The following is a 16,451-nucleotide window of genomic DNA, read 5'->3' on the forward strand; positions in this document are numbered from 1 at the left end:
GAGTATCAGATTAAATCAAACAAACTTATTATAATTTCATCTGCGAGGTAGTATTTTTTATTATTAATAATATTCTTCATAAGTACCCACGAATCGAATTTAAAAATTGAATTAAATCAAATCAAATTTGATTTTATTTTTTTGAAAAATTGAAGTAGTTTGATACAATATTTGATGAACACAGTTAAAAAAACGAAAACATAAAAATCAATTTGAAGTTTGAAAGAATCAAACCAACGTCCACCCCTACTATTTGCTGAATTTGAATTTTTTAAAAGGTTTTAAATATGCAATTCGAGCCCTCCGAATTTTTCATGGAGTTACTAGTTCAACTTCCAAAAATTTATTAATTTATTATATTGAAGCAAAAAATAATAGTTTTCTTGACCAAAAAGAAAATAATCTAATAATTAATATAGTTGATTGAAAATTATGAGATCTTATATTTAATTTTTAACGATGCAAAAATACAAGATAATTTTTTCATATTTTTAATTTGTCCAAATTAAGTAGAAGTAAATAGATAAGAAAAAGAACGATCATATTAGTCTATTTTCATATGACGCAACATAAATAAACGACATAAATCTTAAATCTCATAAAAAAACCTCTGCTATGGAGATATTTTATCGCTCATAATGTATATATTAACTCAAACATCTATTTCAAATGCATAATTCATAATTTGTTCTATCATAGTTATGGAAAAAAGTCGCAAAAAATAATTAGGGATGTGGTATGTGTCACTTGTCATTTAGTTAATAATTCACTAGCAAAGATTATGATAAAGTATTAAGTATTTTTAATCCTTAATCAAAGATTTTGAGTTCGAATTCTTCCTAATACCGATGTTACTAGAGTTAGACCATCTCCAATCTCACTTTATTTTACTCTCCATTCTCTATATTTGGAAAGTAAAATAGAGAATGGGCTCTCCAACTACCCTCCATTTCACTTTTCATTCTCTATATATAGAGAGGTGAATAGTAGTTCTCCAAATTTTGAGAACTACTATTCACACTCTCTATTTTATTTTTTCATTATTTTATTATTATTTCTATTATTTTGTAATTAATATATTATTTTTCATATAAGTCTATGAATTAAATCTCTAATATTCATAATTCTTTTTAAATGTAATATAATATTTTTAAAAATATATATATTATTTAATAGGGATAAGGGTCTGAAAAATACCCCAACTTTGGTCGAATTTGCTGTTGCGAGACTAAATTTTTATGAGGACCTATTACCTTCCTAGACTATTTAATATCGTATTTTAAACATATATATTTGCCCACGTGGACATAAAAAATTATGCAAAATTATAAATAGTAATGTGTCCACGTGGGCACATATATACCTTTAAAATACAATATTAAATAGTTCAAGGGGTAAAAAATACGGTATTAAATAGTCTAGGGAGGTAATAGGTCCTTGTGAAAGTTTAGTATCGCAACAACAAATTCGATCAAAGTTGGGGTATTTTTCAAACCCTTATCCCTAACTAATATATACTACTTTCATTCTGAATTAATAATATTTCAATTTTTAAATTTTTTTTGTGTATTTAATATAATTTGATATTATTATTAATTTTCACTATAAAGAATGCACAATTTTAAATGGTCTACAATTGTTCAAACTATTCGTAATCCACGTTCTCAAAAGAAGAAATATTTCGCGATGAAACAAGAATCGAGCCGAAAAGATGTTGGACGTACATTCAATGGTTAACAATCACATTTTGCAATTATTGTAGGGCAATCACGTTTTTAGAGAAAGGAAGTGTTACATGATATAATGACGACATGTATTATATTGCACAACATGATAATCGAGGATGAACGTAATCTTAATGCACCAATTCAAGATGTTGTAGAGACTCCAACTGTAACAACAAAAATGGTGGTAGATGAAAATCTTTGATTTGAACAATTTTTAGCTAGACATAAAAAAAATTAAGGACAAAAATGCTCATTTTGAACTCCATAATGTGTTAATAGAAAATTTATGGGAGCAACATAATAATCTTGAAAGTTGGGTATTTATGTAATGTTTATGTAATTATATTTCATTAATGATTTCAATTTTATTTGAATTGTCCATTAATTTGTATATTATATAATATTTGCTTCCAATTTATGTTATTTAGAAATTTAGAATAAAACAAAATTTTATATTAAAAATTTTGAAAAAATAAAAATTTATATCACATGAAAATTATATAAAAGTGATTATTTGGAAAAAAGAAAGAAAAATTTATATTGTGAAATAAGAAAATGAGAATGAAATAGAAATTATAATATAATATTGAGGAGAGATAATTTTTTTCTTTTTATAGAGAATAAAATTAAAAATTGAGTTGGAGTTGGTTGTCTGAAAAAATAAAAAACTCTATATTTAAAGAGTAAAATAGAGAATCGGATTGGAGATGCCTTAGTTATCTTTTGAAGATTTTCGTGGTCAAAAGTTAGGAAAAGCAGTGGGTCAACAGCCCAATGGAGACCAATTCCTTGCTTTCTTCACATCAAAACTCAAAAGATTAGCTCAATTTTATTATTTTATACCTCAATTATTTATTGAGTTATTCTTCTTCTCTTTTTTTCTCATTCCACCCACCTTACCAATTTAAGTACACAAGTCTTACACATCTTGAAACATAAGTCTAAATTGACAACTCATAATGTTAATTGTTACATTACCAAGTTTAGTTATGAAAGTTTGTTAAATTTTCATTACCATTCGCTTTCCAAAAATGTATTCGCATAGTTATAATTATATACATAATTTTTTCTGTTTTAAAATATTTATTGTGTTTATTAAAAATATTCGTCTCAAACTATTTAGCGTCTTTAGAAGTTTAAGACCGAATCATTTTCTTCCCTATTTTATACTCAATTGTAATTATTTCTTAACACTATAAATATCTCAATTATAATAACATATATTATATCTTAAAATATAAATAAAGGTAAATTAGTCAAGCTAGCACTCATTCTAATTACTCCAATAACCCATTTTACTTGTTCAGTATTGACTAAGCACAATAATTAATACTCCCTTTGTTTAAAAAAGAATGACCCTATTTTCTTTTTAGTTTGTTTCAAAAAGAATGATCCCTTTCCTTTTTTAGCAACATTTTAACGTCAACTTTTTACGTGACATGTTTAAAACCACAAGATTAAATAGCATTTTGGTACATTTGATATAACTTTAATTTAGAACCACAAGATTAAAAAATATTCTTTCTTTTCTTAAACTCCGTTCCAAGTCAAATTAGGTAATTCTTTGTGAAACAAAGAGAGTAGTAGATAATAAATAAAATGATAATTTTCTGATATTATATTTTGAATATAATAAATTGAAAAATACTTCAAAATTATTTTGAGAGAGTATAAAAAAAAAAAGGTTTTGCATATTTGAAATGATTGGACCGCCGATGTGTAGTAGAGTAATATATTAGGGAAAAAAGGGGTGTTGTTGGCGTTAAGAGGCAGCAACAAACAAAGAAGAGAATCAGTTCTCTAAGCAGGTTCTTCACGCCTCCTGTTTCTGCATATATTCTTTGTTAACCTTGTCGTGAATTCTTGCATCTGATCTGCGTTTTCCTTTTTGATTATCTCTCAGATTTGATCTCGATCTCCTTCTCTTTGATAGTATTTCTCTCGGTTATTTTTCGCTGTGATGGCTTCGAAACGGATATTGAAGGAACTCAAGGATCTTCAGAAGGATCCTCCCACCTCTTGCAGCGCCGGTATCCTTCTTTTTCCTTTTTCTCAATACATGTTGTTGCGTAATGTTTCGAATTTTCCTTTGTTATGTATCATTTTTTTGTGTTAATATCTAATTGTTTCTTACTTGCTACTCAAATCAGGTTAAACTTTTAATTAGTTTCAGAAATTGATTTATTTATCTAGGCTCAACATTGATGAGATGGTTTGCATTTTTTTGTACCTTGTTTTGATGCTTGATTGTTGGTAAACTTAACGTCCTGGATCAATTCTCGAACGCTGCATATTGAATTGTCTTTAACATATTTGTATTCAAATCAAATGCTATACTCTCTGTCTAGGAGAGAAATAGAAGACAAATGTAACTTTAAGAATATCTCCTCTTGTCTCTGAATTCTGATGGATCTTTCTGTCAACCATTAAACAATTTGGATACTCTGAAAATAATGTGATGCACGTGAACTGAGAAGTTGTTGTAAAGTTTAATTGTTTATTATTCATTCATTACACAATCAATCTCTCAATCATATGCTACCTGGTCATTATCATTTTCTGAGTTTTGATTGTTTGATCACACACTATATTATGTATCTACTTTTGTACTTTAACCCCGGGTTAGTAGTTCTATTTTAGGTTTTGTTCCATTCTGCCTTTCATTTTCTCTATAGTCTATACTTAATATATAGTACTATATTAGCCCCAACACTTCTTTGCCAATTTTCTTTAATTAGAGTTGTAAGTGAACAATATGTTGACGAACAGAACTTGACTAGGCTCGTCAGACTCGAACAGGTCCCATTTATTTGTGAACTGAACAAATTTCAAGCTCGTTTTGTTGCTTGATTGTTAGTCAAACAGAACCTGGGAAAGTTCCGTTTGACTCGTGGTGTGCGCATGGACAGTACTTGCTACTGTCTTTTTCATTCATAAATGTATAAAAGTCATTTTCTCTTCTGTTAGAGTTTCTGAGTTACCCAATAACCGGAAAATGATTAGTTTAATTAACATGTTGGTTGCTTGTATCTGAGAAGAACATATTTAAAAAATGGAGCTAAAACTCACGTCTAACAAGCTTGAACTCAAAATTTACTTGAATGGGACATGAGCTTGATCTTAATTCATAAAATGCTGCCCAGCTTGAGTTTGCTTCTTTCATTTACTGCTTTGCCTTTAATTGACATACGGGAATGCCAACTACTTTAGAGTAATTTTTGGTTCCATATGGGGAAGGTATTACACAGCTAAGCTGGGCCAACTAAAGGTGGTAAAGACTGGGAATGATTTGAGTATGCCTTCTCCCATGATAATTTCTGTGTGGGAGTCAAACTTTGTGTCTTTCTCGGGAAAAAGAAGTTCCACTCAATTTTTTAATAGGTTAATTCTTGGACAGTCGATGCCTGGCTCCCTTGACAAAGCCTTCTCGTGTGAGGTCAACTATAGTTTTTTTAGCATCATGTAGTGCTGTGTTCTCATCCTTTTGTGTGCTTTCTGGATTATGAAGAGCAGTCCTCGGGTATTATAGTTTAGGCATTGCTATAAGAGAAATTGGTGAATTTAAGCATCTCTATTTGTTCCATCCTTCAGCATAGTTCTGGATTTCTAATGAAGACTGGAACACTTTTCTGTAGTGATTCCTTTTTATCCGTAAGGTAGGTCGTCACATTCACTTACTGTTTAATTTTAAAATATTTGGAAAAAGTGACTTTTGATTGAAAAGAAGAAAAAGGTTTATAGTTTTGCATAGTGGATTCTCTTGACATAACCGACACGGCAATGTATAATTTCTTGAAGCAAGTAGGAAGTGTTGCTTTACTGTGTATCGTTCATTCATCGTGCATTCTGTTCAGGCATCCCACTTTGTGTTTGTTCTTCTCATGTGTTGATGGAGAACTATATCATTCATATTTAAGCCTTGCAATAAAAAGTAGTCCCTGCATAGATGTCTTCCACTGAGAATTATACATTATCATCCCAGTGCATTATGTGTATCATAGTCCTTGAAATGCTATTCCTGTTTCCATATGAGTCTTTACCTTTTTCTGTCCTTTGGAGATATTCTACTAGAGTACCTTGTAAGCCTTTTTAGTTGTGTTGTAGGACCTTTTGTAATTTGCTAATTCTTCAACAAGGTGTGTAAATATTCTTGCATCTTTGTAAGGGATGTATATGCTATGTGATCGATAATTGACTGTTATTGTCTTCCTTGCCTTTGTACCATGTGTAACAGGCCCCGTTGGAGAGGACATGTTTCACTGGCAGGCCACAATTATGGGTCCCCCAGACAGTCCTTATACTGGCGGTGTATTTTTAGTTACGATCCATTTTCCTCCTGACTATCCATTCAAGCCTCCTAAGGTATGAAATGGTTCAAATTACTATGAGTTAATGACCTCTGCCTTGGTAATTATTTCTGCTGTTTGCCAGTGCCCTATTTATTTTTCAGGTTTACTACTTGGAGCATTGTTCTGTTGGATTCTGAAAGTGTTCTAATATAACTCTGAATGAGAATGTCGGTATAGATTTTCTGGTAATGTGTTCCTGGTCATGGAGCATAGCTTATAGGACATTGCACCCAACAGAATATGTAGATCTGGGCTGTGAACTTGTGATGTGTCAGTGGTGGATCTATTGCTGGTTTTGTTTCTTGTAGGTTTTGCTGATTACACCTGTTGGATAGCTGAGATGTCAATTTTTCCAAGTTACATGAACTAGCTCAGGTTGAGAAAATAGTGAAATAGATTTTTAGGTTGGGGAGAGGGTTGATTCATCAATTTGTTTATTTTGCATGTGCTCGACTTTTTTTCACGATTGCCTGATAGGTGACCAAAGAGGAATAGTTGGGAGCAGTGTCATGGAATTTAGGCTTATTGGTGACTGACTTACTAATTAAGAGTTGAGAGTCATGTGCAGGGGAACATCTTACGAGTATAATATTTTTCATCAAAAACACCTATCAAAAAAACAAAAAAACATGGAACACACTAGGATCTTCCTGCTGCCTGTAAAGTCAGCAGCACAGAGTACTCAGTACAGCATTTATAAAATGAACAAATTTCTTCTTGGTGAAGGGTTGAGAATGTGCAATAGCTTCTCTGGAAAGACATCATGGTTAATATCAACATAGTTCTTTCTCTCTCTCTGTACACTTTCATAGCATGTATCAAATAAAATACGTATATGTCCAACTATTTGAAAACTCAACATGCCAGCTATGACATTTATCTGGCAATATTTGGTGGAACTTTGACGTGTGCCTAGGTATACATGTGTTATTCTCCTGTCAACATTATTGTGTTACTTACAGTTATGGATGTATGTTTGCAGGTTGCTTTTAGGACAAAAGTTTTCCATCCAAATATTAACAGTAATGGCAGTATATGCCTCGACATATTGAAGGAGCAGTGGAGCCCTGCCTTAACTATCTCTAAGGTTCGTTCTTTACTTATCAAGCTACCCTTTTATCTTCTGGGAAGTTATACAAGCTAAAGAACCAGAAATATTCTTTCAGAACCTTGAAAGTCATGGTTGATAAGAGCCCTTGCAAATAGATTTTGAAGCCATCAGCCAATTTATATAATCTGAAGGATATTAGCCAAAAGAAGTATATAATCTAAAGGATAGCTGGATAGGAAATAAAATTTGACATGTTAAAAGAAGCAAATAATTTAATTGGATAGTACAGATAATTAGAAACTTCTCCTTTGGGTTCTTTGTGATTTCTAATACTAGCTGTTGAAGTACTGGTGAACATAGTTTAGTTCTATGTAAGATGTCCATTACCATTCAACAGTGTTGTTGAATATAATCATGTCTCAGTTCTGTGATGGTATCATGATTGGTTTTCATTGATTGATGTATTTTCTTTGTACAGATCTTTAGACCCATATAGATGAATTTATTAAGGGGGAAATGTTTTTGTATTTCCTTCAGGTTTTGCTTTCAATTTGCTCACTTTTGACGGACCCAAACCCTGATGACCCCCTGGTGCCAGAGATTGCTCACATGTACAAGACAGACAGGGCCAAATACGAATCAACTGCCCGGGTTTGGACCCAGAAGTATGCTATGGGTTAAGATATTATATTACATGTAAGGGTCTTAATCCTTGTAAAATGAATTCATTTGTCTGTTGTCTCTACTTTCCCAATCAACAAGTGTAGAATAGCATTAAACATTGACCTCTCCAAGAAAATGGAGATGCTTTGAATATTCTTGTATGGATACAAACATTTGAAGAAATCTGGGATATGTTATTTATCTGGATCAAGGTTGCAGCTTTGCTTTCAATGGTTTGTATAAAACTTTTAACATTTATTCATATTTAATTTCCAACCGTGTTTGTTACTTCAGAAATACGCTCTCTATAACCTGTATGAGCACTATCATTCCATCTGCTGAGGTGGGATATCTTCATCTTCTTATTATCTCAGTTCCATCTGAAAGATTGGATAAAAGAATAATGAAACAGATGAATGAGCAATGGTATAGTTTTCGTTCTTTTTGTGCTAACATTGATTTTAATAGATTGTCTTAGGTCCTCCTATTACTGTTACTTGTAATTCCTGGTGGTGCACGCATTTGTTTATGCCTTTATGGTCGTCAGTATTTGTCTATTTGATGGATGAATCATTGTCCTAGAAAGCAACAAATTAAAGTTGAGGTCATGACAATTATGAAAAGTGATGTTTGTTCCCTTAAGAGATGATCTGATTTATTTTCAACCTGTGGTGTCATTTACCAGACTCAATCATTGAAGCCAATTAGACGTATTTTGAACTGACTCTTTCCTAATTTTGAGTCTCGTCTTTGTCGCTGAGTGTATATACATGAATATGAAATGGTGAAATTAACTCCAAGAGGCAAAACTGGACCCTATACTCAAAATATCATGACCAGTCGCATTACAAACTTAAATTTACATTGTCATTGTCGGTGTATGTAACTTAATCACAAATGGAAAGACTTAAATATATCTGTGAACAATCAAAATTATTAGCGGAAACGAACATAACTTTCAATTTGATATCTAAATGTGTGAAATGGCATCACTTTCAACCTCGTTAAAATGACTATATAAATGGAAATAAGTATATTAGGCAAATAAAAAAAATGCTATTTGTTGGTTTTTGTTAAGTAGTTTATAATAGGTAGTCTTGTTACACCTGTACGAACTTCTTTGAATTTGTGACTCTTGCCATCCACTTAAACTATGGTCTATAATAGGTAGGCTTTCTAAATTGATGGTCTAACATAAATTTTAGACATTTGTATAGTTTATAAAAAGTGAAATTCTTTTAACATCAAATCAATTTTTCAATTTAAATTGATGTTAAAAAATGAATATGATATTAAACAAACTAGTTTATAAAATATAATTTCACTATACAAAAAGTCAAAAACAAGTAGTATACAACTTTATAATTACTAAGGATTCAATTAAATATTTAATCAAGAACTCAATTATTATTGTGTATTAACTTATAGTTGATATAAAAGCTCATAAACATCAGAGTTTGAATCCACCTTTATAAACACTTACTTATAATTTGAAAATCTTTTAATTTGATTCCTTGGAGTGCAAGGAATAGCAATTACGAAACATATCTTTTTAATAATGGAACAAATAAAAGATGTTGTGTTATAACCAATTTCATATGGTAACCGAATCAATGCATTTTATTTTTGATATTTTCCAACCAAATACGCAACACATAGTAAACTAAGAAAATAAAAACAAATATGAAACTTTTATTTATGAAGAATAATGAAAGAAGTTGAAGATTAGATTGTTTTTTTCTGCATAATTAACAAATGAATAAAAAATGCTCAATTAGGTATAGTAGTTTAGGATTCAAACACATGATATTACGTTTTATGGAGAAGGGCTTAAAATAATTCTTTAACTATTGCAAAATATATAGTAATATATTCTTTATCTACTTGTTTTGCTAAAAATATAATTTTGATTATATCTTTTGGCTCACTTATGTCCTTTGAATAATGATCAGTTATGAATTTTAAAATTCACATAACATTTTATAATTGGTCACTATTAAACTTTCCCAATTAAATAAATTACTCACCTGATTTTTCGACTCACCATGATCTTACCAATTTTTTTAAAAAACTTTTGGTCTAATTTTTACTTTTCAAATTTATTTTTCGTGAGAAAAACTCACCTATTGAGGTTGAATTTTTACAAAATCACGAAAAAACGGACCTCTCTTTGAAAAATAAAAGGATTAATAATCATCCTCTCAAGGTCGGTTTCTCATAACATATTTCTAAAGAATATTTTTTTGACAAAATTGACCTTATAAGTAGCTTTTTTAGCGTCAAAAAACGAAAAGTACGAAATTAATCTTTTGGAGTTGGATTTAATGAAAAATATGTTTTTTTTCAACAAAATCGACCTTTAGAGGTTAATTTTTATAATGTAAAAAATTGAGAAAAAGTAACCCAACCTCGAAAGATTAAATGTTTATCTATTTATTTTTATTTAAAAAAAAACAAAACTTGCAACATATTTTTGCCAAATATGTAATCAAATAGGTTTTTTTTTTTACGAAATATTTAAATGCGGTGATTAAGACATTTTTGACCTTCTCTACCAATTTTATTTGATCTACACTACTATTTTATTGGGTTTGAATATTAGGTACTTGGTTGACAAGCAAAAAAAGTACTCCACCTGTTTAGATTATTAGCATAATCAATTATATACTTATTAATCAGTAAAAGGTTAGTGAGATTTCTGAGGAATTTCGTATTAATTATCGGCTGACGGCTATATGTATTTGGCTGACATTTGGCCGATGATCAGCTCGGTCACACATCAGCTTATCCTTTAACTACATCTGTCCCAAAAAATTCTCCTCAATTAATTTAACTAATTTTTGAATTTTAAATTATTAGATTAATTTCATATTTTAAAATTTAAAAACTATACGTAAATTATCATAAATCACAATTTTCATATTAATATAATAATAAAGTACATCTTATAATTTAATCAAAATTTATACTTCTTCCGTCCAATAATATTTGTTCACTATACTATTTTTGGATGTGGAACAATATTTATCCACTTTATTAAATAAATAGACAATTTACACTTAGGGTTCGTTTGGTAGAGTGTATTATCAAAAGTAATGCATGCATTAATTATATGTATTAGTAATCCCTTGTTTGATGAATTTTTTCATGGTATGTATAACTAATGCACACTCTATTGTGTATTGAACAATGTATTACTAATACCTAGAAATCCATTATATTAGTAATGCAAAGGATTTAATGCATGGATTAATATGGTTAAAGACTCAATTACCCCTCAAAAGTACTTTTACATCTTTTCCACCATAATTGTGAATGATACTTTTGTAAATAAATATTTTTATACAATGCATACTATTTTTAATACACCAAACCAAACAATGCATAAGAAATAATATATGCATAACTAATACAAGTATAATTAATACATGCATTACTAATACACTCTATTGGGTATTATTTTTATACACTTTAGTTCTTAATTTACCCTTATCATTAATTATATTTATTTTCTTACTCCCTCTGTTCCTAATTACTTATTCATTTTTGAATTGGCACACCTATTAAGAAAACAATTATTGACATTGTGAGTTTACCTTTTTACCCTTATTAATTATAAAGTGGATGAATTAAAAATTTAATATTTTAAAAAAGTTCTACCTTTTTCAAAGTAATTAATTGAGGGTATAATAAGAATTTTTTTGTTTCCTTTCTTGATTTGTCAAAATGTACAAATAATTAGGGACAACTATAAAAGAAAAAGTGGACAAGTAAATAGGAACAGAGGGAGTATTACATTTTTCTAGACATTGTATTTATTATATTCAAAGGGTGATATAGTAAAATTATCAATATATTTGTAGTTTTTTAAGAAGTGTGCAACTAAATAGTGGACAAATAATGTTGGATAGAAGGAGTATTTTATCTCTAAAAAAACGAAATGTGATGAATCTTTTAAAAAAAGAACGTACTCCACTCGTCCCTTTTTACTTGTCCAATTTTGACATTTTACTTGTCGGTTTTTACTTGTCCAATTTTGACTTTTTACTTGTCCGTTTTTACTTGTTCAATTTTGATTTTTTACTTGTCATTTTTGATAGATCAAAAAAAGACGATATTTTTTTACCTATTATACCTTCAATTTATTTAGAGAGTTAATACTTTTCTAAGGTAGAATTGTTTAATGAGTAAATTGATTCTGAAATTCTATCCATTAAAAAATAAAATGTTAAATTCACATAATTATTATTTTCTTAATAGGTGTGTAAACTTAAAAATGGACAAATAAAATATAATATGTTTACAATAATAAATCATATGAAACCACATCAAAAATTAAGACGAATCATAGAGTAGGAGGACCTTTAAGAAAAATAATCTAAGAAACTTAATACATTCTTTGTGTCTCAAAAAATAATATCATTATTTACAGTCCAACAAAAATAATATAAATAAAAGAAGGAATTAGTACATTTAATTTTCAGTTCTAGTTTAGCATCTTACTTTTCTTAAAAGGAAATAATTTTTTTTGTTGAAAACTACACAAAGTTACTAATATAATTTATTCAACCGAAACAATGTGTAATACTGAAAAAGTATTACTACTATTATTATTTTATTTAGAAGAAATAATTATTGATGATACGTAGGGACAAAAGAGCAAAAACTTGGTGAGCAAGGAGCGTAGGTGATAGCCTCATTTACCTGCCCCCCATTCCCATGCGGCGACTCGTTTTAACCGCCTTTCATTTTTTAAGCTGAATACAATTTTAATTTCGTTAATTACTCAATTTTTTTAAAAAAACATTACTCACCAAATAAAAATCCAACTTCTTAATGACAATTGATCTAAATTTGAATATCATGATACTGGATACATTGATAATTTTATATTCTTCCTTGGGTTTAATTAAATTACTTTGTTTCAACAAATCGATCTTTTTCTTTTAATTGTATTATTTATATACTTCACTATAATAGACTTATTGTTATTTTGTTTTGGTTTAATAACGCTAAATTCATTTATATCTCATTGGCAAGGCAAAATTTCAAAGTAAATGTTCACCAATAACAATAATGTTTTTGTTTTCACCTCGTTATAAGATAATATACTTCTCTTTTTTAAGCAATAAATCTTATCTTTGCCTCTAAAATATGAATAAGATCTACAATAGGACGAATATAATACCATCCAATCTCAAAAAAAACATCTTTTATCTCAAACTAAAGTAAGCATAAGGAATAAAGGAAATTACATTATTAATTAGTCAAAGATTTTTTTTTTCTGGAAAGTAATTAATTATTAAATTAAAAAGATTAGAATGAAAATTCGAAAAAGATGAGAAAAAATAGAGTATATAATTTTGACTAATGACTCAAAAGTGAAATCTTCTTCCCATATAATCTCTTTCACTCTGTTCCATATAGTTCCCTCTTCTCTCTCTCACTCTCTCTACAACACTCATTGACTAGTCGTTAAACTCATCAAGACTTGTTCTTCCTTTTTTCTCTCTTTAATTTCTCATATAACTCCCTTCTTCTTCACTCTCTTCCATGTTCAAAAAATGGAAACAAAAACTTCACAAAAAATCAAAGTCCACAAAACTATCACTACTAAGTATGATCAGAACAGGTTGACTCCTAGAGTTGTTCGGATTTGTTATACTGATTGTGATGCTACTGATTCTTCAAGCGACGACGATGACGACGAGAGGAATCGAGTGAAAAAATACGTTACAGAGATTAAATTTGAGAAGAGAGTAGCCGCCGTAGATGTGAGGAAATCGTTGATTTCGAAAAAGAAGAAGAAGGTGATCGATTTGAAGAGAGATGAGAATGTTAAGAAGTTTCGCGGTGTTAGACAGAGGCCATGGGGAAAATGGTCTGCGGAGATTCGAGATCCGGTGAAAAAGACAAGGGTTTGGTTAGGTACTTTTGAGACGGCTGAAGAAGCTGCTAGGAAATATAATATAGCCGCTATTCAATTGCGCGGAGCTGATGCTATCATTAATTTTATTGAGACGCCTTTGGAAAAGGAAAAGGAAAATATAATCACTTCAGTATCGGATTATGATTCTACAGGGGAATGTGAAAACCTCTGTTCTCCCACCTCAGTTTTGAGGCAGAACAACAATCATAATAATAATAATAATAATAATAATATTAATGATGCTGCTGCGGCTGCGGCTGCGGCTGATGCTAAAATTACCAATCAGGAGATGAATGACGAGAGCAAAAAAATGGAAATCGATCAAAATGGATTTATGTTTGATGATAATTTGCCATTAATGGATCAGAGTTTCCTTAAGGATTTCTTCGATTTTCGGTCACCTTCTCCATTGATGGATGATGTATTATTACCAGGTTTTAGCGATGGAATGGGATTATTACCAGAAGTGTTAAGTATTCACGGAAATAGAATGTTGGATGAAGATTTGGAGACTTGTAAGTGGGCAAATGATTTTTTCCAAGATGTTTGTTGATGATGGCTATGGAGAAACAATCAAAGTAAATATATTATTTTTTACATTTCAAGTTTTTTTTTTTAAAAAAGCTTTCTTTCCAAGAAAATGAAAGGAAAGTTTTTAGTGGAAATTCTTGGTGCATAACTATGATTTTAGTTCAATTTTTTTTTCTTCTTTTTTGTCTTCGTAGTAATTTTATGTTTAGTCTTCGTCAATCGTGTCAAAAATAGTAGTGTGTGGTTAAGTTATTTAAGAATCTAGTGGTATTTTTATATGTTATATTATTATTTATAAATCGTTGTTTGTTTACGTTTTTTTTATGTGAATATTGACCTATGTTAAATTTAATGTTGAACTGGGAAGATCATTGTTGGATCCACCGTTGATACTAAAGTTAATGTTTGACTTAGTTTCCGTAAACTAAATATATTAAAGGCCAAGTGATGAATTAGGTGAACCGAAATCTCATTATTTATAATGTTGAGATCTTTCGATTCTTTTGGTGTTAATGAATAATAAAAGACTAGTAATAGTATAAAGTCTATTGTGATTGTACCTTTTTTTGTTTTGTTATGGGCGTGTGGGGTTATATAAGACAGCTTTCTAATGATCATATTCATACATGTTTTAAAATGAACACCTCAAGATGGCATCGATGGTTGAAAATTAAATTTTAATAAGAGATCTTACAAAATATAAAATGCGTAAGTACATAAGATAATTGGACTTTCTTCGTTAAATTTTTAATTCCGCCACTGAATTCGGGAATAGTTTATCTAATGAAGACAAACTTCAGATTTTTAAGTTGAAATAATGTAGAGTAACAGTGTACTTAAATTCTTTTTGTAAATATTGCTAATGAACTTTTTTTCTTTTCTTTTTCTGGTTGCCAATAATAAAGTTATAAATGTGCCACTTTGTGGACTGTGGTTGAGCCTGTGTTTGGCTTTTTCACTGTAGCACTGTGAACAAATGGTCTCTTGTGCAGCCTTTGTCACCTGCATTTGCAGCTTTTCATGCATTTTTAGGACTTTCTAATTTTGACTTTGACGCCCAATTGCTTCTCTCTTCCTCTTTTGCGTTTCTGTTTTTTTATTTTATTTTTTATTTGTCCTTTTTAAGTTTAAATTTAAAGTAAAAAAATATGAGAAAAATAGATTATTTTAGTAAAATACTAGTACTCCATTGTATCCGTACTTTCTTTTACATATAAATAACTAAGATTCAAAATTAAGAATACTAATATATCTAAAAAGAGTAATTAATTTAAGATATAATTTTTTTAGTTAGAGATAAAAAATGAGTTTGTTATATGTTATAACAGTAATGAAATATGATTGGAAGCCATATTTAGCTAAGATTGTTTTTGAAAATCCAACTTGTCCTTCACGTTTAGGGGTTTATTTGGTTCCTGCAGCCTGTCCATTACTCTTTAAAGATTATGCCAACAAAGTAATTATGTACAACAATAGTCAATAGCAATACTCAAAATAGCATTATAAGTGAAATACGAACAGAATTAGACATATGTAAATTTTATCTTATTTTAGTGAGGTAGAGAAATGATTTTTAATGAAAATAACGATATGAAACTGACAAAAAGATCATTAGATGTATATAACAATCCATACCAATACATGAATTAAACAACTTTTATGAAGTAATTCGTTAAATTTGTAAACATACATAAGGAGGGATACAAAATGCTGATATTAATTAATTGAAAGTTACATCTATATTCAACCAAAAAATACAAGCCCTAATATAATAATTTTCCAATATTTGAGGGACTAAAATGCTAATTTCCCGAAAAACAAAGATTGAGTTTATATATATGAGGAAAAGGACGTAATATGAGGTTTTTAACTTATTATTGGTCCCACAAAAATCGATTTTCTGGGGCGAATTCAATGAATGCATTGTATAATACACCTAATAAATTCTACTCTACGTCTCATATTAGTTGTTCATGTTATTTAACATTTTTAAGAAGAATTAAAATTATTAAAAGTTAAATTAATAAAATTATCTTTTTAAATTATAAATATATATTTCTAAGCATGTAAAGCAGACGATTGACAATTAATATGAAATGAAGAAAATATTACTCCTATGAAAATGATATGGTCAAAATAGTTTTTATTAATCCGTATAGGCCAGCAAATGGGAAACTGCAATAACTTTGCCGTGCGTTGCT

At 29.5% G+C, this 16,451-nt stretch overlaps 2 protein-coding genes across 2 annotated transcripts; both read left to right on the forward strand.

The window, feature by feature from the left end:
* Positions 1-3,516: 3,516 nt before the first annotated feature.
* LOC125816147 (ubiquitin-conjugating enzyme E2 28-like) lies at positions 3,517-8,066 on the forward strand. The gene is made up of 5 exons (XM_049495740.1): positions 3,517-3,535; positions 3,661-3,757; positions 5,962-6,089; positions 7,059-7,163; positions 7,665-8,066. The coding sequence occupies exons 2-5, from the start codon at positions 3,688-3,690 to the stop codon at positions 7,806-7,808; spliced, it is 447 nt and encodes a 148-aa protein (XP_049351697.1). The 5' UTR covers positions 3,517-3,535; positions 3,661-3,687; the 3' UTR covers positions 7,809-8,066.
* Positions 8,067-13,204: 5,138 nt separating this feature from the next.
* Positions 13,205-14,308, forward strand: LOC125816143 (ethylene-responsive transcription factor CRF1-like). The gene has a single exon (XM_049495736.1). The coding sequence runs from the start codon at positions 13,355-13,357 to the stop codon at positions 14,270-14,272; it is 918 nt and encodes a 305-aa protein (XP_049351693.1). The 5' UTR covers positions 13,205-13,354; the 3' UTR covers positions 14,273-14,308.
* The last annotated feature ends 2,143 nt before the right edge of the window (positions 14,309-16,451 follow it).

This window comes from Solanum verrucosum, unplaced genomic scaffold, assembly GCF_900185275.1.
Source record: "Solanum verrucosum unplaced genomic scaffold, falcon-dt-bn FXZP01000261.1, whole genome shotgun sequence".
NCBI classification, from domain to species: domain Eukaryota; kingdom Viridiplantae; phylum Streptophyta; class Magnoliopsida; order Solanales; family Solanaceae; genus Solanum; species Solanum verrucosum.